General features: G+C 42.6%; 1 protein-coding gene across 2 annotated transcripts in view; it reads left to right on the forward strand.

Moving 5' to 3' along the window:
* LOC134358358 (collagen and calcium-binding EGF domain-containing protein 1-like) overlaps positions 1 to 24940 on the forward strand; it is a 221731-nt gene that overhangs the window by 157733 nt on the left and 39058 nt on the right. For both annotated transcript variants that reach the window (XR_010020867.1, XM_063070488.1), the window contains exons 8-10: positions 12472 to 12620; positions 14045 to 14080; positions 19925 to 19960. Coding sequence is in view for 1 of the 2 variants with exons in the window: in XM_063070488.1 (XP_062926558.1) it covers positions 12472 to 12620; positions 14045 to 14080; positions 19925 to 19960 (221 nt within the window). In the remaining variant the exon portion in view is untranslated. The remainder of the gene's footprint in view (positions 1 to 12471; positions 12621 to 14044; positions 14081 to 19924; positions 19961 to 24940) is intronic.

The raw sequence follows: 24940 nt of genomic DNA on the forward strand, positions 1-24940 counted from the left end.
GGATTTAGGGCTTTAGAGAGAGAGCAGAGGAGACTTACCAGGATGCTACCTAGATTAGCGAACATGTCTTATGAGAGGTTGAGTGAGTTAGGATTTTTCTATTTGGAGTGAAGAAGGGTGAGAGGTGACTTGATAGATGTGAACAAGATGATAAGAGACATAAATTGAGTGGATAGCCAGTGACTTTTTCTCATGGAAGAAATGGCTAATACAAAGGGGCATAATTTTAAGGTGATTGGAGGAAAATATAAGGGGGAGGGTATCAGAGGTAGGTGCTTTTTTTTTACACAGAAAGTGGTGAGTGCATGGAATGCCCCGCCTGGGGTGGTGAAGAGGCAGATAGATTCGGGGCACTTTAGAAAATCTTAGGTGCGTGAATGACAGAAAAACAGAAGATTGTGTTGGAGAGAAGGGTTAGTTTGATCTTAGAGAAGGTTATAAGCTTGGCATAATATCCTTGGCCGAAGGGCCTGCACTGCACTGTAGTGTCCTATGTTCTATAACCATTGCCATTAACTCACTGATGTCATTTAAGGGAAGAAATTGCTGCCTTATTCAGTCAGCTTTATTTACGACTCCAATCTCATCAGTCTGGAGACAACGGGAGTAGACAAAATGTCAGCATTATCCACATCCCATGAACAAATACACTTTAAATATTCTGCAACACAATTTAAGGAAGATTTCATCATTAATACAATTTTGCAAAAAAGTCCTTTTAGTAAAGCGGTTACAATTTTTGTGCTGATACATGGCTGGTTTTAAATTGATGGAATGTTCCGGGTAACATTATTTAAGATTGTGTCATTGTAGTCTCATTTCAAACTATTATCATAAACCACAAACATAATATTAAAATAATTTTTGCAAGAGTTCCCTGCACCACGTGACAGCTTACGAACCACTAATTATTATTTTTTTATTGCATGCGTATTCTTTGCAAGACTTGACAATGTTTTTAATGATGGCTCATGCTGACTGTATGATGCTTTGTGTAACCAACTATCTTCTGAGACAGACTTGCTTCCACCCTTGTTTTGTGGGGTTCTGGGGGGGGGCGCGTGGCTGAAAGATGAATGTGAGAGTGAAGAAACACCCACAGATGAGGCAGGATGGAGGGGAGAATGGTGGGTAGGTGCTTTGTGAGGTGGTTCACTCTTCCAACTGGACTGCAGATAAATGGATTGGAAGTTCCAAGTACCATCTTGAATGTTCCTTCTCCACTTCAGGCACCCACAGGCCAGTGTTTCCCAAGAATCAGAGGAAATATTGTACTTTTTCCAAAGAGGCTTTGAGCACTTCCTTAAACCTTTCTACTGTCCCATCTTGTAATCTCTTCCTGTCAACAAAGAGTTGCTCCTGCATCCCAATGGCTACCACTGTAGCATTTGAAAATGCCTTATGATCCTTCAGCTCACTTTAGCAGATATCCAACATCCTTTAGGCATCAGTGCATGCACCCCAATACTGGAAACCTCAGCTGAGACCAAGAAAGACTTCAGCTCCAAACTTGGGAGAACAAACTAACCATCGGCCATACAAGATAGGAGATTATAGCTTTAATGATGGATTCTACAGCAAATTTCTTGCCTTCCAACACCACAGAGGCTTTCCACAATTTACAAAGCATAAGCCAGGAAGGTGATGGAACACACTCCACTTGCCTTGATGAGCACTGCTCCAACGACTCTCAGGTAGTTTAACTTCATCCAGAACAAAACAGCCTGAATCATTGGCATCTTATTCACTACCTTTAACAGTCTCTCCCTCCACGACCCTAAAAATCACATGTATGTAGTGTGCACCACCTACAAAATACACGGCAGGTCCTTGAATAGGTTGATCCATCCGCACTACCCCTAGCACGAAGGACTAAGGCAGCAGGTACATGGAAACAGCACTGCCTACAAGGTCCCCTCCATGTCTCTCTCACCATCTAGACCTGGAAACATATTGCTTTTCAATCATCACTGCTGCCTCCGAATCTTGGAACTCCTTACCCAGTAGCTGTACTTTCACCAGAAGGACTGCAGTGGTTCAAGAAGATGATTTACATACCATTCCTTTGAGATTCAGATAAGATTAACATTGGCTTTATTGATCAATGTACAGTGAAATGCATTGTTTACATCAAATCAAATCAGCGATGATTGTGCCGGGCAAGTGTCACCACGCTTCCAGCACCAACTTAGCACGCTCACAACTCACTAACCCTAACCGTACGTCTTTGGAAAATGGGAGGAGGCTGCAGCATCGGAAGAAAACCCCAGTGGTCACGGGGAAAATGTACAAACTCCCTACAATGCATGGCAGGATTTATATATTTAGAGATAGACCACCAAATAGGCCCTTCCTGCCCTTTGAGCTGCACCACCAGCAACCAATCGGTTTAACCCTAGCCTAATCACAGCACAACTGACAATGACCAATTAACCTACTAACCAGTACATCTTTGGAGTGTCGGAGGAAACCGGAGGACCCGGAAAGACCTCAAATCGTAAAACTGCTTTTTTTTCCCCCCCCAAAACCTTTCTTCTGCCTTTTTCCCTTTTAAGCCACTTGGTGTTGAGTGTCTTTGAAGTACTCTACCTCTGATCTATGAGTGCCATGTATGATATTTCGATCATTCCTGGATTGAACATTGGGTACTAAAGCCTCCTTGAAATAGAAGATAGGCTGTTACATTAAAAAATGGAGCAAATTCTGTGGACTAAGTGACCTTGACCCTATTTCTTATGCTCTAGGAGTCACAGGTATAAAGTCAGAAACAGGCCCTTCAGCTCTTCAGTCCATGCTGAACTGTTATTCTACCTAGTCTCATTGACCCCCACCCCGGACCATAGCCCTCCATACCCTTCCAATCCATGTACTTATCCAAACATCTCTTAAATGTTGACACAAACCCACATATACAACTTCCAAAGGCAACTCGTTCCACACTTACATCATCACCTGAGTGAAGCAGTAACCTCACGTTCACCTTAAGTATTTCACCTTTCACCCTTAACCCATCACCTTAGTGGAAAAAGCCTGCTCGCATTTACCCTATCTATAACCCTCATAATTTTGTAAACCTCGATCAAATCTCCCCATTCTTGGGAATGAAAAGCCCTAGCCTATTTAACTTTTCCCTACAACTCAAGTCATCAAAACCTGGCAACATCCTTGTAAATTTCAATCTTATTGAAAGCTTTCCTGTTTTTTGTATCCATACAAGTTGTACCAGTCTGGGATGTACTGCCTGAAAGGATGATGGAAATAGACTCAGTAGAGTGTTCAGAAAGAGAATTGGGACTGGGGGACTCATGTTGTCAATATTAATTAATTATTTGTTTGCTTTTCTATCTATCTGTCTATTTATTTATTCTTTTTGTATTTGCACAATTTGTTGTCAGTCCATCTGTATTTCTGTGCAGTTTTTTTCATTGTTCTATTATGTTTCTTTGTATCTACTATGAATGCCCACAAGAAAATTAATCTCAGTGGTATATGGTGACGTATGTATACTGTGATAACAAATTTACTTTGAATTTTGATATAACGAGAAATGGAATTAATTTCATAATCTTTTGAAGAGGAGAGTACAGCCACAATGGACAAATATTCTGTTAGGTAGCTTGGCTGAAGTGGTAGATAGGTTCCACAGTGTATAAAGCAAGAATTCACTCCTATGAATAAATGAAAATCTAAGTGTTGGGTTTCTCTTCAGTTAAACTGTTACTTTCTATTCAAAATTCACTAGGAATCAATTTCAAGGGCAGTAATGTCTAGTGTAAAGTAGGTTCCCACAATCCTTTGGCCTGGTTTAAAACAAAGCTGGCACTTATTGCTAAGTTGACCTTGCCTCTGATCATCATGATTGGTTCCTGCCAAATGCATCTGGCTTAAAGGAGACTTTAAAAATTAATTTCTGTGCTTTTAGGCATATGCATCTAATTTCAGAGGATTTTGAGATTTTTTATGTACTGCTGAAATGCAATTTGGATATATTTGTGCAACATACATCAAAGTTGCTGGTGAACGCAGCAGGCCAAGCAGCATCTATAGGAAGAGGCGCAGTCGACGTTTCAGGCCGAGACCCTTCGTCAGGATAGATAATAAAAAATACTGTGCAATGCAATCACTCCAGAGCTTCACAATAATGTGGTTTCCAAGGTAGCTTGATGGGGGAAATGCCAGCACGGGAGTCTGCCATCAAGCCTGGACCACTGTCCTCAAGGCTTCAAGACTTGCCGGGTAATATCCTGGGAAAAGCAAAGGCACAACCAAGAGCCCAAAGGACAACAAAACAGTAAAGTTCCTCCCTAACATATGAACAGCAGATGAATTGGCATTTGGGAGACCAGCAGGATGGATTTTCCAAACAACAGGAATTCTGCAGATGCTGGAAATTCAAGCAACACACATCAAAGTTGCTGGTGAACGCAGCAGGCCAAGCAGCATCTGTAGGAAGAGGTGCAGTCGACGTTTCAGGCCGAGACCCTTCGTCAGGACTAACTGAAGGAAGAGTGAGTAAGGGATTTGAAAGTTGGAGGGGGAGGGGGAGATCCAAAATGATAGGAGAAGACAGGAGGGGGAGGGATAGAGCCAAGAGCTGGACAGGTGATAGGCAAAAGGGGATACGAGAGGATCATGGGACAGGAGGTCCGGGAAGAAAGACAAGGGAGGGGGGGACCCAGAGGATGGGCAAGAGGTATATTCAGAGGGACAAAGGAGAGTGAGAGAAAGAATGTGTGCATAAAAATGAGTAACAGATGGGGTACGAGGGGGAGGTGGGGTCTTAGCGGAAGTTAGAGAAGTCGATGTTCATGCCATCAGGTTGGAGGCTACCCAGACGGAATATAAGGTGTTGTTCCTCCAACCTGAGTGTGGCTTCATCTTTACAGTAGAGGAGGCCGTGGATAGACATGTCAGAATGGGAATGGGATGTGGAATTAAAATGTGTGGCCACTGGGAGATCCTGCTTTCTCTGGCGGACAGAGCGTAGATGTTCAGCAAAGCGGTCTCCCAGTCTGCGTCGGGTCTCGCCAATATATAAAAGGCCACATCGGGAGCACCGGACGCAGTATATCACCCAGTCGACTCACAGGTGAAGTGTTGCCTCACCTGGAAGGACTGTTTGGGGCCCTGAATGGTGGTAAGGGAGGAAGTGTAAGGGCATGTGTAGCACTTGTTCCGTTTACACGGATAAGTGCCAGGAGGGAGATCAGTGGGGAGGGATGGGGGGGACAAATGGACAAGGGAGTTGTGTAGGGAGCGATCCCTGCAGAATGCAGAGAGAGGTGGGGAGGGAAAGATGTGCTTAGTGGTGGGATCGCGTTGGAGGTGGCGGAAGTTACGGAGAATAATATGTTGGACCCGGAGGCTGGTGGGGTGGTAGGTGAGGACCAGGGGAACCCTATTCCTAGTGGGGTGGCGGGAGGATGGAGTGAGAGCAGATGTACATGAAATGGGGGAGATGCGTTTAAGAGCAGAGTTGATAGTGGAGGAAGGGAAGCCCCTTTCTTTAAAAAAGGAAGACATCTCCCTCGTCCTAGAATGAAAAGCCTCATCCTGAGAGCAGATGCGGCGAAGACGGAGGAATTGCGAGAAGGGGATGGCATTTTTGCAAGAGACAGGGTGAGAAGAGGAATAGTCCAGATAGCTGTGAGAGTCAGTAGGCTTATAGTAGACATCAGTGGATAAGCTGTCTCCAGAGACAGAGATAGAAAGATCTAGAAAGGGGAGGGAGGTGTCGGAAATGGACCAGGTAAACTTGAGGGTAGGGTGAAAGTTGGAGGCAAAGTTAATAAAGTCAACGAGTTCTGCATGCGTGCAGGAAGCAGCGCTAATGCAGTCGTCGATGTAGCAAAGGAAAAGTGGGGGACAGATACCAGAATAGGCACGGAACATAGATTGTTCCACAAAGCCAACAAAAAGGCAGGCATAGCTAGGACCCATACGGGTGCCCATAGCTACACCTTTAGTTTGGAGGAAATGGGAGGAGCCAAAGAAGAAGAAATTATTAAGAGTAAGGACTAATTCCGCTAGATGGAGCAGAGTGGTGGTAGAGGGGAACTGATTAGGTCTGGATGGATTTGCCAGCTGCCGTGGGGATGAGTCTTCTGCCACATGGAAACGTGGTTCACAGCTGCATTTCTGACTTGTAAACGGTTTGCGTGATGAATATCATTTCTTTTCTGCTATATCCATCTCAGTCCACTGGAAAACCTCCTCTCACCTATCAGCTCAATGACAGGAACACTCACCTCTGAAAGAGAAAGTTGTGGATTGAAGCCACACTCCAGAGGGCCAAGCACGTTACTAGATCAACCAGTGTGGTGCTGTCAGTTCCAATATTTGACTGAGAGATTAAACTTCTTAGGAGGTCCCACGAGTTTGCATTTTGTTTCATAGAGAGGAGCAGGGCAGTCTTCTTACTCTTCAACCGACACCCAGATCAGAATTGTGTTTGTAGGAGCCTGCTATGTGTAAATTGACTGCTGTGCTTCCTCCACCAGTACCAGCGATCAAATGTCCACATTGTCTATGAAGTATTTTAGGAGCATTTGGTGGTTATGGGCCTGTTGTCGCCGGAGTTTAGAAGAGTCAGTGGGGATGCCATTGAAACGTATCAAATATTGAAAGAGCTAGACAGAGTGGGTGTGGAGAGGGCGTTTCTTATAGTGGGAGGGTCTAGGATCAGAGACACAGCCTCAGAATACAAGGATAGAGATGCGGAGGAATTTCTTTAGCCAGAGGCTGGTGAATTTGTGGAATTCATTGCGAGTAGAAGGCAGGAGAATGGGGTTAAGAGGGATAATAAATCAGCCATAAAGTAATGGCAGAGAAAAAACGATGGGCTGAATGGCCTAATTCTGCTCCTATGTCTTATGGTCAATGGTTTTTAGAACACGTTGAGACCAAGAAAGGTGCTATATAAATATGACTCCCTTCCTCTGCCAAATAAACTTATATTCATTTCCAATTTCACCAATCTTAATTAATATTTTTGACAAGTAGATGAAAGAATTGTTTCAGAACAATCAACTTGCAGTGTGAAAAGCAAGATAATTAGATACATTATTAAGATTTACAAGTCGGGGATTGGGAATACAAGTCAAGTACAGGCAGGTAGGGAGAAAAAACACTTCATTCATTTTTTGAACTTCTATCGGTATTATTTTGAAGTGATGCATATTTCACATGATACTTTGAAATACTGCCCGAGGGAGAGTTTAGGAACATGCACCAACAACAAAAAAATCAAGTCTCGTTTCCTAGAATCACAAGTTATGGCAGGAGGCTTTTCAGCTATTTCTATTGATTTGGGTCAAAGATGTCAAGCTGGTGCTTGAAGATTACTAGCAGGAGTCAAACGGAATACTGGGAGGGAGGAAAAGATGGTGGCGCGATGCAGCGCGCGCAGCCGTTCTGAATTGATATCGATTCGCATTAACTAGGGGGCCGTGCACAATCCGGATTTGATGGGGACAGCCATGAGAAGCACGCAGGACACCTGGAGAAACTTCTGAAATGCCTGCTTCGCTGCCGCTGCTACTGTGCGATCGAGAATCTCCGGAGGGGAAAGCCCCAAATCCTTGTCTTTGCCTGTTGCCTGTTGCCGGGGCTGGGGTCGAAGCGCTCGGCAGAGGTGGTGCTCGGTGCTCGGTGTCGGAGGGCTGGTCGGAGGCTCGGAGTTTTCGGACGGACTTGGAGTCGGACTGTGGTCGGATGCTTCCAGTATGCTGCATCGGCAAGTTGGCGGCGCTGGAGGTTTACCATCTGCGTGAGATGATGGGACGTTCGAGAGACTTTGAGATTTTTACCGTGCCATGGTCTGTTCTTATCAAATTACGATATTGCTTTGCACTGTTGTAACTATATGTTATAATTACGTGGTTTTTGTTAGTTTTTAAGTCGGTTTGTCATGTGTTTCTGTGACATCATTCTGGAAAAACAATGTATCATTTCTTAATGCATGCATTACTAAATGACAATAAAAGAGGACTGTGTGTCCTCATAATCTAATCTAATCTAATCTAATCTAATCTAATCAGTTTCTCTAAATCCTGCTGAAGGGTCTCAGCCCGAAATATTGACTGTACTCTTTTCCATAGATGCTGCCTGGCCTGCTCAGTTCAGATTGGCAAAATCATCTCCTCCACAATCTCCATCAACACAGGTGCACCACAAGGCTGTGTGCTTAGCCCTCTGCTTTACTCACTTTACACTGATGAGTATATTTACTGGCTGCATCACAGCCTGGTATGGAAACACTAATGCCCTTGAATAGAAAATCCTTCAAGAAGTAGTGGATATGGCCCGGTTCATCATGGGTAAAGCCCTCCCCACCATTGAGCACATCTACACAAGAGTGTTGTCACAGGAAAGCAGCATCCATTATCTGGGATCCCTACCAGCTAGGTCATGCTCTCTTCTCACTGCTGTCATCAGGAAATGGGTACAGGAGGTGTAGGATTCATACCACCTGGTTCAGGAACAGTTATTACTCCTCAACCATCAGGCTCTTGAACCAAAGGGGATAACTTCATTTGTCCCATCATTGAAATGTTCCCACAATCTATGGATTCAATGACTTTTCATCTCAGGTTCTTGATTGATAGATAGATAGATAGATAGATAGATAGATATTTATAATTTTCTACTTTTTTTGTATTTGCTTTTTGTTGTCTTTTTCACACAATGGCTGTCCGCCCTGTTGGTGTGGTCTTTCATTGATTCTATTATGGCTATTGAATTTGTTGAGTATGCCCACAAGAAAATGAATCTCAGGGTTGTATATGGTGACATATACATATTTTGATAATAAATTTACTTTTAACTTTGAACAGCTGCTTTAAATATATCCAGTGACTTGACCTCCACAGCTGTCTGTGGTAATGAATTCCACAGATTCACCAATCCCTCTTCTCTCATCTGTCTTCTAAAGGGATGTCCTTGAATACTGAAGCTCTTCCTGATATGAGTGGGACAAACGGTCCATGAACAGAGTGGGTGGGATTCATGATATTTCTGGCCTTCTTCTGGCACCTTTTTGTATACACCTTCTTCACAGTGTCTTTGGGTTAAGAGTTTTGAAAGAGAATTTTGCAAGAATCATTCTGCAGTAAGTGAGAATGTGTTTATCACATTAACGTTGTAACTTGGAAACACCATTGAATAGTTACACTTCACATGATATACCGTCAAAGCAATTTCTTCAAAAATGTGCCTTCAACATGTCATTGAAGAATGCTTCCGTGACTAACCTGAATCTTTCTGATTTTTTTGTGGCTGCAATCCAATGCAAACTTAAACAATCAGGAGATTCGTTGTCAACTTGGTGTTATCTATCTTCTGTTTTGCAAGTAATGGAATCAGGAAAACGCCATCTCCCAAAGAGAAAAAAAACACCTTTGTTGGTGTAAGGAATTTGTACCTTTAAGAAAGCAGTGTGATCGCCAATATTTCTGGTTCAAACAGAGAAATGAGAAGAAGGTCAAGAATAATTTGTTCCACGTTAATTCCTAGGCTCTTATTTCAGAAGCAAAATTAATACACTCTCTTACGAAATCAGATGTCAAAAATAGAAACAGCCCTGATGCAGAGATCCCACGCAAAATGTTAACAATTCCTTTCTCTCAGGTGCTAAACCACCCACTGAGCTCCTCCAGCAATTTGTTTATTGGTCCAGATTACAGCAGCTGCAATCTCATTCAAAATACCACAACAATATGAATTTATAAGTTTACTGGTGCTTTATTTCCCTACATGTCCATAGAACCAATGCACAACAGGATCACTAAGAAGTTGCAGAGGGCTGTAGTCTCAGCCTACCCCATCACAGGAACAACTCCCCCCCCATCAAGCACATCTTCAAGAGGAATCAAGAACCAATTGACCTCCATTTTACATATACCCAATGCCTTGTCCTCCACAGATGCCTGTGGCAATGAATTCCAGATTCACAGTTATGGTAGATACATGTATAGAAGCTGAAGTATGTTCTAATCTTCATGTTGAATGGAGAATGAGGAGGATGCAGAGAGGCTTGGGAACCGTACAGACAGACTATATGATTTGGAAAGGACATGGCAGGTGGAATATAAGGTGCAAAAATGTAAAGTCATCCAGTTTGGCAGAGAAAATAATAAGGTGGAGTATTGGTTTAAATTTTTAAAAAAACTGTTGGTGTTCAGAGGAACCTAAGAGTCCTCAAACAGAAGTCACTACAAGTTGATGTACAGGATCAAGAAATAATTGGGAAGACAAGCAGCAAGTCAGCCTGTAATCCAAAGATGATTTGAGAACAAGAGAAGTGACAAGAAGGGGCACAATGTTGGGCAGACAGAAGAACTGCTGCCTCACAGCATCAGAAACTCATTTCAATCCTGACCTCTGGTACTGTCTGTGTGACCATCTGAGTCCCCCACCCCACCCCTTCCCCCCTGCCCCACACTGAGTACTCGGGTTTCCTCTCACATCTCAGTGTCAGGCCATCTTGTGGATTAACTGGCTACTGGAATTTACCCTAGTATGAAGGCGGGGGAAGGATCAGTGGGGAATTTATGGGAAAGTGAGAGAATAAGAAGTGAGATTACTGTAGGATTGGTGCAAACGGGTATCTAAATGTCAGCATGGAGTTGGTGTGCCGTGGGGCCTGTTCCCATGCGCTCTCTCGCTATGGCTCGATGAAACTATGTGAAGAGGAGAAATAGAATTCCTTTTGATCGAATGACTTCCCAGATCATGTTTCAGTGATCAACATTTTTTTTTCATTCGATGCAGAGTTTGAAATAGAACACAGAATCAAACTGCTGATTGATTTGTAGGAGGACGAAAGGGTATGTCATAACATGAGGGGGCTCTGAGCATGCACAGTGTTATGTAACAGTACATTGCATCTCATGACAGGAACTAAAGACGTGGAGTGAAGCATGTTGAGAACTGAATGTGTGAAATATGACCTTGCAAGACCTCAGACTGCACCACACAACATGGTAGTGCTGCATTCAGGTCGACGTTTCCTCTAGATATTATATAGATAATTCCAAAGCATATTGTCTAAACTGTTTATGAGAATTCAACCAAATCATTTAACTGTGAACACTTTGAAAGCACTCGCATGTCAGACAGTATCATTGGAGAGTGATGCTTGACCTGCTTCGTGCTCCCTGCATTCTGTTTCAGAATTCCAGGATCTGCAGTTCATTGCTTCAGTAACAGTGAATACTACAACTCAATAAAATGTCAGGCTGGGTGTGGATTGACTTTGAGGTTCAGTGTTGCCAAAGGAAAGAATGTCAGAGTACTGGAACAAATCGGGTGGAATATAAACACCAGCATGGAAACATTGGATTGATTGGCCTCTCAGTTCTGTGCAACTCTGGCTACACAGCATTGCTTTACATTTAAACAATGTGAGCTTTAATGGCCATTTTATTAGGTACAGAAGTAGAACCACATCCATTTCTAGATTCAGCATGTTGTGTGTTCAGAGATGCTCTTCTGCAAACCACTGTTGAGATGCATGGTTACTTGAGTTACCGGCACCTTCTTGTCCGCTTGAACCTGGCTATCCATTCTCAGCTGATCTCTCTCATTAACAAAGCATTTTCACTCACAGAACTACCACTCACTGGATTTTTTTTGTTTTCCGCACCATTCTCTGTAAACTCTAGAGACTGTTGTGCATGAAAATCCCAGGAGATCCGCAGCTTCTGAGATACTCCAACCACCCCATCTGGCACCAACAATCATCGATTGGTCAAAGTCACTTAGATCACTTTTCCTCCCCAGTCTAGTGTTTGGTCTGAACAACTGAACCTCTTGGCCATGTCTGCATGCTTTTGTCCCTTGCATTTCTGCCACATGATTGGCTGATTAGATATTTGCATTTCTGAGCAGGTGTAAAGGTGTATCTAATAAAGTGGACACTGAGTGTATGTTAATATGTGAGTGTGGCTTGTTTTAAAACAGCTTTAATTATAGTAGAGGTCAGAAAAATTGCAAACTGTTTTGTAAATTTTTCCACAGATTAAAAAAATGAAACTGATAATAGTACTTTGATTTTTGTCATTGTTAATACAAGAGAGATGTAATAATCTTGCAAACTGAATGATAAGATAAGGAGCTGTTCATTTAACACAGGGGTGCATCGAGGTTTCTTTTCAAAGAGGGTGGTGAACTTCAAATTCTCTATCCCAGATGGTTCTAGATGTCTTGATCACTAGAAATGTTTAAGATTAAGGTATGTACATTAATGGAAGATTGAGGAATTGAGGGCAATGGCGAACCAGCACAGAAGAGGAGGTAAGGCAAGTGTAGATCAGCCATGATCATTTTAAATGGCAGGGAAGGCTTGAGATGCCTGGTAGCCAATTTCTACTCTTATTTCCTTCTGTTCTTATACAAAAGCATCTTGGTCAAAACACGATGATGAATTGGGCTCAATAATTGTTTCTTGCCTTTCTCAATTTCTGTTTTCAGGTTCTCCAGGACGTCCAGGAGCTCAAGGCATGATGGGACCGGAGGGAGCTCTAGGAGCTCCTGGTCCACGTGGGCCCAGAGGCTTCATGGGCCCCATGGGTCCCACTCCTGATCTGTCCTCCATCAGGAGAGGAAGACGAGGTCCAGTGGTAAGTAGATTCTGAGTGTCACCGGACTGCGTGACAAAGGTACTGATCTCGGAAGACACTTCAAAACCAAGACTTGAATTTCCACCACAAATTTCACAGTCATTTGAATAGTGTTTTAGAGCTTAAATAAACATGAGTGAAGATTAGTCATTTACTTTTCCTGGTTTTTATTAATGTATTATTTAAATATTTAAGCATATAGTAAAATGCAGCCTACTTCAGTCTTTGGCAGTGGTGGACAGTCATACTTTCCGGATATTAGTGCCACTTCCAAACATGATCTTAGTTCACCTTTTTTTAAATATTACCTTTAATTTTCTAGCCAACCAGGTAAGCTTAAAAGGGAGCACAGGATCTAGGGTCATGATGAGGGGGGAAGAAAATGCAGGAGCTGGGGCCCTGCTGAGTGGATAGAGAGCTCAGGAAGTGTGTTCTCGATGAGGGGGAAGACAGCCTGGGAACCAGGCCCCTGGTGAGCTGGAACAGAGTGTGGAATTAGGACCCCGGTGAGCTGGAAAATTACACTTAGCTGTTGAGCCAGATCCGTGACCATTGGGAACTCTGAACAGTGCATGCAGCTTATTGGAGTTTTACTAAAAATATATCATTTTTGAAAACTAACTTACACTAAAAGATATTATTAAACTGGAATGAGTACACAAAATAATTCTAAAGATGTTGCCAGGACTTTAAGGTCTGAGTTACAAAGAGGTTGGACAGGCTGAGACTTTATTTCTTGGAGCACAGGAGACTGAGAGATGATTTTATAGATGGTGTATAAAATCATGAGAGTATATCAAGAGTACATTCACCGTGCCTTTTTTCTCCCCCCAGCGTTGGGTAATCAAGAACTAGAGGGGATAATGTTAAGGTGAGAAGGAAAAGGCATCTGAGGGGCAGATAGTGGTGTGTAGATGGAATGAACTGCCAGAGGAAGTGGTTGAGGCAGGTACAATAATGAGGTTTGAAAGCCAGTTGGATGGGTACATGGATTGGAGAGCTTTAGAAGAATATATGCAAATAGGTTGGAGGGGCATGGTTTTTTGGTTGGCATGGGCCATTTGGGTTGAAGGGCCTGTTTTCGTGCTGTTTCATTCCATGACTCCCCTCTTTTATACTGCACACATTTCTGTCACACGTCCTCCCAATATTGAGTTTTTTGAAACTGAGAGCCTGCTGAGTGAGTTGGAACTACAGCCGCATTTGAGCATTCGCTTATGTCAACTTCCCCCACACTGACTTCCGTTGAGCCACTGGGCACCTGGCAAATGTTGTCGCTCACCAGGTTGTGCAGTATTCCAGCAGCTGATCGCAGGGGCGTTTTGCTCAGTCTTCCTTACCAATTAATGTAGCAACCTGCCCCTACAATGTATACTCTCAATTATAAATATTATGCACATTAAATATATCTGTTTCATTTCTAGGGTGCACCTGGCACTCCAGGAAAGAATGGAATAAAGGTACAGCATTGTTCAGTTACTTCTCTTGAGCAACACTTCTTTTGTGAAGAATCCTCTTTGTGACCTGTTTCAGGGTATAGTCTTTGCTTCTGAGTTGAATATTGCAGATTAATTAACACTCCAAATTATACTTAAGCATACCTCGGTAAAGCACCATTCAGAAAAGGCCAGTTACTAGTAACCCAGAACTCTGTAGAAATAAGAGGCTTAGATTGAGTGGACATTCCCCAAAAGCTTTCTCACAAGGCAGAAATGGCTAATATGAGGTGGCATAATTTCAACGTGATTGGAAGAAAGTATTGATGGGGAATGTCAGAGTACATTTTTCCACACAGAGCGGTGAGTGCCAGGAGTTGTGGCAGAGGCATTTAAGAAACTCTTCACTAGACACGTGGATGCTAGAAAAATGGAGGGCTGTGTAGGAAGGAAGGGTTAGATTGGCCTTAGAGTAGGTTAAAAGGTTGACACAACATAGTGGGTCAAAGGGCCTGTACTGTGCTGTCGTCTTCTATGTTCTAAATGCTCTGGGACCAAGTTCAAAACCTATTATAAGAACTGTATAATTTAAATTCAATGAACTAAATAAATCTGGAACGAAAAAGCTAGCCTCATTAATAGTGGCTACGAAACTAATGGATTAGCATGCAACCCCATGTGGTTCATTGCTGTTCATTGGAGAAGGCGTTTAAGATTTGGTTGATGAGTCTACTGAATCAAGAGTAAATTTGAAGCATTATTGCAAGTGCTTAGAATGCAAATGTTTTAGCAGGTTACACAGACACGCTGGTGGCTTCTTCTGAAGATGTGTTTCAAGGTGATTCAGTTTTTCTTCACCCCCTCCCTCTCCAAGTTCCTCTCTTGGCTTCTGTCTAAATAAGATAGATAGCCATGTTCATTGAATCGGACCCTAACTAATAGATGGGGGTCAATAATCAGCTCCTAAACGAGGATGCCTTTATTTAGCAGGGATGTGCTTGGGTGTAGACAATTCAGTAAAAGTTGATGAAATATTAAAAGCTCAATAGGACCAAGATGCAAGAGATTCCACAGGTGCTAGCAATCCAGAGCAATACAAAGAAAATGCTGGAGATTCTCAGCAAGTCCGGTGGCATTTATGCAGGGAAATAAACAGTTGACATTTTGGGCTGAGACCCTTCATCAAGACTCACAGGATCAAAGTTGGTTAGGGTAGAAGTGCTGGCCAAGAAACTGGGAAGCAGGCTTCTCTGACTCATCTGAAAAATTATAGGGCAAAAAATCATTATCAGTACCACATTGGCAGCCTAGATTAAGTGCCCCAGCTCCAATCACAAATTTAAATCCCAGCCACCTACACAAGAACAGTGTGGGCTTAAGACTGGCATTTGAGCAATGTGTAGTTATGGGTATTATATTGCACTGGGTTGGTTCAGCAACTTCGTATTTTATTGGCTTTGTTATTAGATTTGGCCATGCTGATGTGATTTACCTTCATCTCCATCTGTTTCAATGCCATTCCTGTTCTGGGCGTGTTGGTTTCAATATGTTGTCCTTTAAAGTTGTCTCAGGTTTCATTAGGCATCGTGTCTGCTTACTAATGGGAAAATAACAATACTTGTGCAGACTAAATATGAGATTGTACCCAGGACCTGCTGACGCAGAGGGTGGGTTATATTTTATCTACTCATGGGAGGTAGGTATTACAGGGAAGATCAGCATTCATTGTCTATTCCAAAAGGGAGTAAGTAAAGTAATCTTTCAAACTATTAACGTGGCTTGGTAGTTGGAATAACTTGCTAGGCTGTTTCAGAGAGCATCTGAGTTAATCATTGCTTTTATTCATTTATTCTTTTCAGCATGGAGCCCAAGCCAGCATTTTTGTTTACCATCCTGATGTGTCATAGAGTCCAACTAGTCCATGCTGACCAAGATGTCCGTCTAAGCTAGACTTTCCCACATTTGGCCCATATCCTCTGAACTTTTCTTATCCATCTACTTTTCCAAGTGTCTTTTAAAAGTTAATGTACCTGCCTCAACCACCTCCTCTGGCAGCTCATTCAAGAAATGGACCAGTCTGGGTGAAAAAAATGCCCCTCAGGTTTCTATTAAAACTATCTCCTCTTACTTTAAATCTGTGCCATCTATGTAGTTCTTGATTCCCCTATCTTATTCAATGTTTCCCTATAACTCTGGTCCTCAGGTCCTGGCAACATCTTTGTAAATTCTCACTCTACTTTTCAACCTTGTAGACATCTTTCCTGTAGGAAGGCAACCAGAACTGCACACAATAGTCCAAATTTGTCCTTACCAATGTCTTATACAACTTCAACATAACATCCCAACTCCTGTACTTGTTGCTTTGATTTATGAAGGCCAATGTGCCAAAATCTCTCTTTACAACCCTATCTGCCTGTGGTGCCATCTCCAAACTGCTGTTTCCTTAGGTCCTGAACCATAACCTCTAATACCACGAGCAGCAGGGGATAAGAGTATGTGCAGTCAGCCTAGGTATACTCAGTTTGACTTTATACACTTCTATGTCACCTCTCTAGATGCACCTCATAGGAGAACCTATGCTCCAGTGAATAAAGTCCTATTCTGCTCAACCTCTCTCTATAATTCCATCGTTTTTGAAAAGGTGGTGCTTCACTCTTGCTGATGGTGCTCCCACTATGTTATTCAGCATAGAGATGAGGAATTTAGACTCAGGCAATGATGGAATAGTAATTTATTTCCCTCAGGATGGTGTACAACCTGGAGGGAACCCAGAATATGGTGGTGTTCTCATGTACCTGCTGCTCTTATTCTTCATAGTATTGGAACGTATAGTTCGGGGACTAGGTTATGAAAATGTATTTTGAAGATGGCATTACAGGTAGGCAAGGTCATAAAGAGAGCTTTTGGCACATTGGCCTTCATAAATCAGGGCACTGAGTACAGGAGTTGAGATGTTATGTTGAAGTTGTATAAGATGTTGGTGAAGCTGAATTTGGAGAATTATGTGCACTTCTGGTCACCTAAAGATTGACAGCACCTCTACTTCCTTAGGAGTCTGTGGAGATTTGGCATGATATCTATAACTTTGACAAACTTTTATAGATGTGTAGTGCAGAGTGTAATGACTGGCTCTATCACAGTCTGGTATGGAAACACCAATGCCTTTCAATGGGAAATCCTACAAAAGGTAGTGGATTCAGCCCAATACATCATGGGTAAAGCCCTCCCAACCACTGAGCACATCTACATGAAATGCTGTCATAGGAAAGCAGCATCCATCATCAGAGATCCCCACCACCCAGGCCATGCTCTCTTCTCATGGCTGCCATCAGACAGAAGGTACAAGAGCCCCAGGACTCACACCACCAGGTTCGAGAACAGTTACTACCGTTCAACCATCAGGCTCTTGAATAAAAGGGGATAACTACACTCACATGCCCCATCTTTGAAACCTTCCTACAACCAGTGATTTCACTTTAAGGATGCTTTATCTCATTATCTCATGTTCTCGCTATTTATTGCTATGCATTTATATTTACATTTGTACAGTTTGTCGTCTTCTGCACTCTAGTTGATCTTCATTGATCTGGTTATAGATTTGCTGAGTATGCCCACAGGAAAATGAACCTCAAAGTTGTATATGGTGACATATACTGTATATAGTCCGATAGTAAAACTTACTTTGAACTTTATAGGAAAGATATAAGCTTGAACGAGTTCAGAGAAAATTTACAAGGATGGTGCTGAGACTTGGCCTGAGTTATAGAGAAAAGTTGTTTAGGCTGGGACTTTATTCACTGGAGTGTAGGAGAAAGAGGGAATTCTTATGGAGGTGTACACAATTATGTGGAGTACAGACAGGTGAATGCTTGCCAACCATTTCCTCACAGGCTGGGTGAGACTAGAACTAGAGGTCATAGGTTTAGGGTGAAAGGTGAAATATTTATGGTGAGTCTGAGGGAGAGCTTCTTCAATCAGAAAATGTGGGATGAGCTGCCAGCGAAAGTATTGGATACTGCTTCAACTGTAACATTTAAGAGAAGTTTGGATGGGTACATGGATGAGAAAGGTATGGATGGCTATGGTCCAGGTGCTAGTAGATGGAGGCAGACAACTAGGCTGACAAGGCTTATATGGGCAAAAGGGCCTGTTTCTGTGCTGACGTACTCTGGCTCTTTGATGCACATTGCAGGCACAGTGCGCCTATGGTGGAAGGAATTAATGTTTAGGGTCATGTTCGAGAGGAAAATCAAGCAGGCTGCTATGTCCTGGTTGCTGTAGAGCTCCTTGAGTGGTCATTGGGGACCTGGGGTTATGTAGGCCAAGCAAGGACAATATATTTTCCTCCTAAAGGTCATTATTGAACCATTCCCACTTTATGATTAATAAGATAGATTAAAATAGCTAACTTCAAAGTAGAGAAATTGAACATATACCTTTAGTGTGGAACTCTCGATTACTTGTCCAGTAATTCAATCACCTTACCACATTCCCAGAGCTTGCACCTGAACACGTCCAGCACATATCTTATCATCCACCTCTTCTGACCATTCTTGTCTCAAAGGTTAGTAGCCTATCTTCGCAACTTTGCTTAATCCAGGCATTGGATAACCAACAAGATGAAAACTAGATGCTTGATACCAAGTACTTCAAAAAGTGACTTAAATTATCTTTAACAAACAATAGAGAATTTAAACAGACTGGAGGCTATGGAGGTCATTATTCATCCATGCAAAGTGTTGAATATAACTCTGCTTACCAAATGAATGCTAAATATCCAATTTATTTTTAGCTTCACCGATTTTTAATATATGAGATGCTTGTTAAAGTTCATTGCTCCTTTACAACCAATATTTGTTGATATTTTTATTCGGAGTTAACCCACTATGCAAGAACTTGAGTTCCTTAGTGAAGCTGAAATTGCTGACTCCAGTCACAACCCCCTTTTAGGGTCAATTTGTTGTCTTTTCTACAAAAATGTTTCCTTTTGAACATGTAAATGCTATCATGGAAGGAGTATCTTCAATTCAGCATGTGTTCCTTGGTGGTATTGCACAGCTAAACAGAATGTAGAACAGTACAATTCAAGGACAGGCCCTTCGGCCCATTATGTCTATGCTGAACGTGGTACCAAAGGAAGATCAATCTCTTCAACCTATACATGATTCATATCCCTCCATTCCCTGCATACTCCGTTGCCTATCCATGAAATTCATTGCCACAGATGGCCGTGGAAACCAAGTCATTGGGTATATTAAAAGCAGAGGTTGATAGGTTCTTGATTAATAAGGGTGTCAAAGGTTACAAGGAAAAGGGAGGAGAATGGGGTTCAGAGGGTTAATAAATCAGCTATGATGGAATGGTGGAGAATACTCAATGGGCTAAGAGGCCTAAAATTCTGCTCCTATGTCTTATGGTCTATCTAAAAGCCTCCTAAATGCTACTTTCATATCTGCTTCCACCAGTAGGAGCCTGTTCCAGTCACCTACCACTCTGTCTAAAACTTGCCCTGCATATCTCCTTTAAACTTTCCCCCTCTCACATTTGACATTTTTACCCTGTCTCACACACATTTTAATAAACTTCTATCAGGTATCCCCTCAGCGTCCGACACTTCAGAGAAAACATCTCAAGTTTGTCCAACCTCTTCTTGTAGCTCCCCTCTAATCTTGGCAGCATCCTGGTAAAACGTTCCTGTGCCCTTCACAAGGACTCCACATCCTTCCTGTAACAGGATGACCTGAATTGCACGGATTATGTATTTCTGTTCTCAGTGATCATGAGGCAAACATGAGCAGGATGAAATTGTTTATGGATGGCTTGAGAGTTGGCCCTTAATTGACAAACTTTACTGGTTTTTTTTCCCAGGGTGAGCGGGGACTTCCTGGACCACGAGGCCTACCGGTAAGATAACCTAGTTTGCCTTAAAATAATCAGAATCAGAACCAGGTTTATTATCACCGGCATGTGACGTGAAATTTGTTAACTTAGCAGCAGCAGTTCAATGCAATACATAATCTAGCAGAGAAAAAAAATAATAATAATCAATAAAATAAAACAATAATAAATAAGTAAATCAATTACGTATATTGAACAGATTAAAGAAAAACATGCAAAAACAGAAATATTACAAATATTACAAAAAAAGGGAGATAGTGTCCAGAGCTTCAATGTCCATTTAGGAATCAGATGGCAGAGGGGAAGAAGCTGTTCCTGAATCACTGAGTGTGTGCCTTCAGGCTTCTGTACCTCCTACCTGATGGTAACAATAAGAAAAGGGCATGCCCTGGGTGCTGGAGTCCTTAATAATGGACACTGCCTTTCTAAGACACCGCTCCCTAAAGATGTCCTGGGTACTTCAGACATCCCACCTTTCCCGGAAGTTCTGGGAGTCTCCCGCATATTCATAGTGGCTCCGATGCCTGCAAATTATATACAATGTCCTGGAAATCAATTTTTTTGAGAGAGCGAGTGTGTGAGAGAGAGAGAGAGAGCGCACAAGAGAGTGCGCGTGAGACATGGCAGAGTGTTCCAAAAAAAGAAAATATAAAACGTACGTCACCCCAGACTACACTAAAGTGTACCCCTGCCTCATAGGGGTCAAAAATAATGACAGTGTTTCTCGCTGCACTGTTTGCAACAGTGACTTTTCTATTGCCCATGGTGGGTTCATTCGTTCAATAGCATAGCTAATGTTATTTAAACTAGCTGGCTAGCTGCTAAGGAGCTACTCTATTGCAGACATCTCACTTATCCTGGAAGTTCCAGGAGTCTCCCGCAAATTGATGGTGCTACCTCCCTGAAATGAGTTTTTGCAGGGTGGGATGTCTGGTACTTTGTAGGCTAGTGCCCAAGATGGAGCTGACTAGATTTATAACCTCCTGCAGCTTCTTTCGGTCCTGTGCAGTAGCCCCTCCATACCAAACAGTGATGCAGCCTGTCAGAATGCTCTCCACAGTACGACTAAAGGAGTTTTTGAGTGTATTTGTTGACATGCTAAATTTCTTCAAACTCATAATAAAGTATGGCCACTGTCTTGCCTTCTTTATAACTACATCAATATGTTGGGACCAGGTTAGATCCTCAGAGATCTTGACACCCAGGAACTTGAAGCTGCTCACTCTCTCCAAAGATTGGTATGTGTTCCTTTGTCTTACCCTTCCTGAAGTCCACAATCAGCTCTTTCGTCTTACTGACATTGAGTACCACGTTGTTGCTGCGACTCCACTTCACCAGTTGGCATATCTCACTCCTGTACGCCCTCTTGTCACCACCTGAGAGTCTACCAACAATGGCTGTATCGTCAGCAAATTTATAGATGGTGTTTGAGCCCTGCCTAGCCACACAGTCATGTGTATATAGACAGTAGAGCAGTGGGCTAAGCACACATCCCTGAGGTGCGTTAAAGGCTTATGTATCCAAAGCTTAGTACTTTGGAGGACAAAAGCTATGCATTCTTTAATGGCGAAGTATGCAGAAAGGAAAGCAGTCACTTCATATGGAATTCTATTTAAGGTTCATTGTTACACATTGGGGATGCTCAAAAAAAGTTTGAAGGAACTACCTGTCTCGTGACTTCTTACACTGAGAGTTAACTAACTTGCAATCGGTTAGTTTAGGCAATGTCACCACAAGGTATCTTTCAAAATACAGACCAGATTAGGAATAAGACGTCAACACCATTATCCAGACAAGCCAATGCTGTAAAGTGACAAGTTGTCTTGGAAGAGAAGGAAAATTAATCATTCAAATATGGCTGTTTTCTTCCCCAATCCCATTCTGCTGCCTTCTCCCTGTAATCTTAAACCCCCTTAGCAATCAAGAACCTGTCACACCTTGCCTTAAATATGCCCAGTGACTTTGCCTCCATAGCCCTCTGTAGCAACAAATTCCTGATGGTCTCTACTCTCTGGCTGAAGATATTCCTCCTCATCTCAGTTTTAAAGGGACATCCCTTTATTTTATGGTTGAGTCTTTGGATCATAAACTCTCCTATTTATGGAACCATCCTCTCCATGTCCACTGTATCCAAGCCTTGAAGTATCCAATAGGTTTCAATGAGAACCCCTCTTATCCTCCTGAACTCCAGTGAGTATGGGACCGGAAGCACCAAACACTCCTCATACATTAAGCCTTTCATTCCTGGGATCATGCTTGTGAACCTCTGGATAGTCTCCAGGGCCAGTGCATCTTCCTTTAGATACAGAGCCTAAAATTGCTTGCAATATTCCACATGCGGTCTGACCAATGCTCTATAAACCTCAGCAGTATATCCTTGATTTGATGAAAACCTTTTGAAGAATTTATGGAATTCATTTGTAAAATGAATTGTGTAAGTCCCAAGTTTTAATTTTGGATAGGCTCATGACAGACATGAACTGATGAATGAACAGAGATACGCTCAGTGGAAAAATAACCATCACACCTCCCTGTTTCAGTGTCCAGACTAGGGTGCACTAGCCAGAATGGCTTCGATCCTATTTGGACTTTGAATTAGCATTCTTGGGTTGTGGACTTTGATAGATGAATTAGCTCTGCAGCATATAAAAACAGCTGGGCATAGTATAGTCCCAGGGCAGTGGTTAAGTTAATGAACAAGCAAACCAGAGACTTGAACTAACAACCTGGAGAATCTTCTTTAAAAAAAACAGAAAATGCTGGAAGAGTAAGAATTTCAGGTTGTATACTGTATACATTCTCTGATATTAAATGGAACCCATTGAAATAGACAGCAGGTCAGGCTATACCATTGGTGGGAAGAGAAATAATGTCAAGGTTTCAGGTTGAAGAACCTTCATTTGCTGAGTATTTCCAGCATTTTCTGTTTCTGTTTAAGATTTTCAACATCTACAGTTTTTTTCAATTTTCAGAAACAAGTTCAAATCCCATTGTGGGAGAGATGGAATTTAATTTCAGTTAAAAATAATATAGAAATAAAAGAATACTTAAAGAAAATATTGTCTTGATGGTGACTAATGTTAAGGACTGTTGTAAAACCCACCTTACTCACTAATGGCCTTCAAGAAAGTCCACTGTTCGTAGCACTCCACATCTGCTGCAGTATGGGTGGCTCGTAACTATAATGACCTAGTGGACCATTCCATTGTTTAATAACTCTTCTATTACTGCCTTAGTTGAAGAAGCTAGCTTGCCATTATCTTTTCAATGGAAGATTGAGCTGGGCAATAAATGTTGGCAGTTCCCATGGCAACGCATTCTGATAAATGTGCTAAGGCTACAACCAGAGTTCATGGGTTAAGGGTGAAAGGTGACAAGCTTAACAGGAGGGGAAACTTCTTCACTCAGGGGGTGGTGAGATTGTGGAATGAGCGAAGTTTGGATTGGTACATAGATGGTAGGGTTATGGAGGGCTATCCTGGTGCATTTCGATGGGTATAGGCAGTTTATATGGTTTTGCATGGACTAGATGGGCCGAAGGGCCTGTTTCTGTGCTGTACTTTTTTATGACTCTAAATGGATGAATTGAAAGATCCATTCTGCCATTCAACTGGATTGTGCCTAATTTCTCTAACTCCACCTCATGGTTATATAACCGTCTCAACTCTTGCCTAATAATCTCAGTTATGGCCTTTTAAGCTGACATCTCCTCTGATTCTCACTGCCCTCTAAGTGCGAAAATTTGCTTCCTAAGTTTGGAGCGGATTTCAGGGGAACTTTTGAGTGTCAGTCTGGGAATAAGGTTCGTCCACCGTCATCGATGAAGACCTTGACACCATTAGTACTTTTTACGAGGTCGAGTTGCTAGCTCGACGCTCAACCCAGCACGGATGGAGAGCGTGCAAGGGAGCTGGCTGGATATGAACTCCAGACATCTCGCCCTGAAATCCAGCGCTGATGCCACTACGCCACCAGCCGGCTTATGATGGTGTCGAGACTAGCGCTTGATTTGGATTTAAGTGAGGGAGAGTTGCGCAGCGTCAGCCTCACTCTCTCTTCCCAATTCCCATCTGGATCCAGTGGCAAGACAAGAGTTGAGACGGCTGGAGATGGGACTAGGCGCAGTGGACAACCAGGACGTCTTCTGTGTCTTGTCGTGCTCTACATGTTCCACGATGCTTGCAGAGACCGCCTTCTTGAACGTGGGACCTTCCATTGGTCTCGTCCGCTCAATCCGCCGGAGTCTGTCTTCACATGCTGGGATAGACAACTCCCTATCTCACTGAGGGCTTGAGACCCGTCGGCTACCCTCACCTGGTTTAGCCGGCTTGTCGAAGCTGTTGCCCGGGGTGTGGCCGCTGTCGCATGCAAACAGCTACGGGGAGCCACAGGTGAGAGCTGAGTGCCAGGTGGGGACCAAAGGTGGACTAACTGCCTTGAAAAGGATGCGACATGTTCCCCCACCAGAGTTGCTACCCCTCCCTCCCATACACCCCAGTCTGGGAATAAGCGAGGAAAGGAACATCGAATGGAATAAACTGAAATTGGAATATTCCAGGAGCTATTCTATGAGAAACAGATGGAGTATGGTTCTTACTCATAGTATCTGGAATGAATGTAAATGCTCCATATATTTCTAAAGAGGCATAACATACACTAAAGAGCATAAATAAGCATAACCATCATTGTCAGTGAGAATATAAAAAGTATCAATATCAGTAAGAACAAAAACCTTTGCTGGTTTAATCCAGTACAAGAGAGTTCTTCTCCTACACCTCCAGCAGTGCTCACCCTGGCAAAGCTCTGAAATAAAACTAAACTCTTCGCAACCTTGGTGTCATATTTCACCTTCAGATTGGCTTCAGGGAACATATCCAGACCATCTCTAAGCCCATCTGTTCCGACCTCTGCAGCATTCGACTCTGCCCCATCTCTGTCTCAGCTTGCCGGCTGCTGAAACCCTCGCTCAAGCCTTAACTACCTCTA

This window comes from Mobula hypostoma, chromosome 18, assembly GCF_963921235.1.
Source record: "Mobula hypostoma chromosome 18, sMobHyp1.1, whole genome shotgun sequence".
Lineage (NCBI taxonomy): Eukaryota > Metazoa > Chordata > Chondrichthyes > Myliobatiformes > Myliobatidae > Mobula > Mobula hypostoma.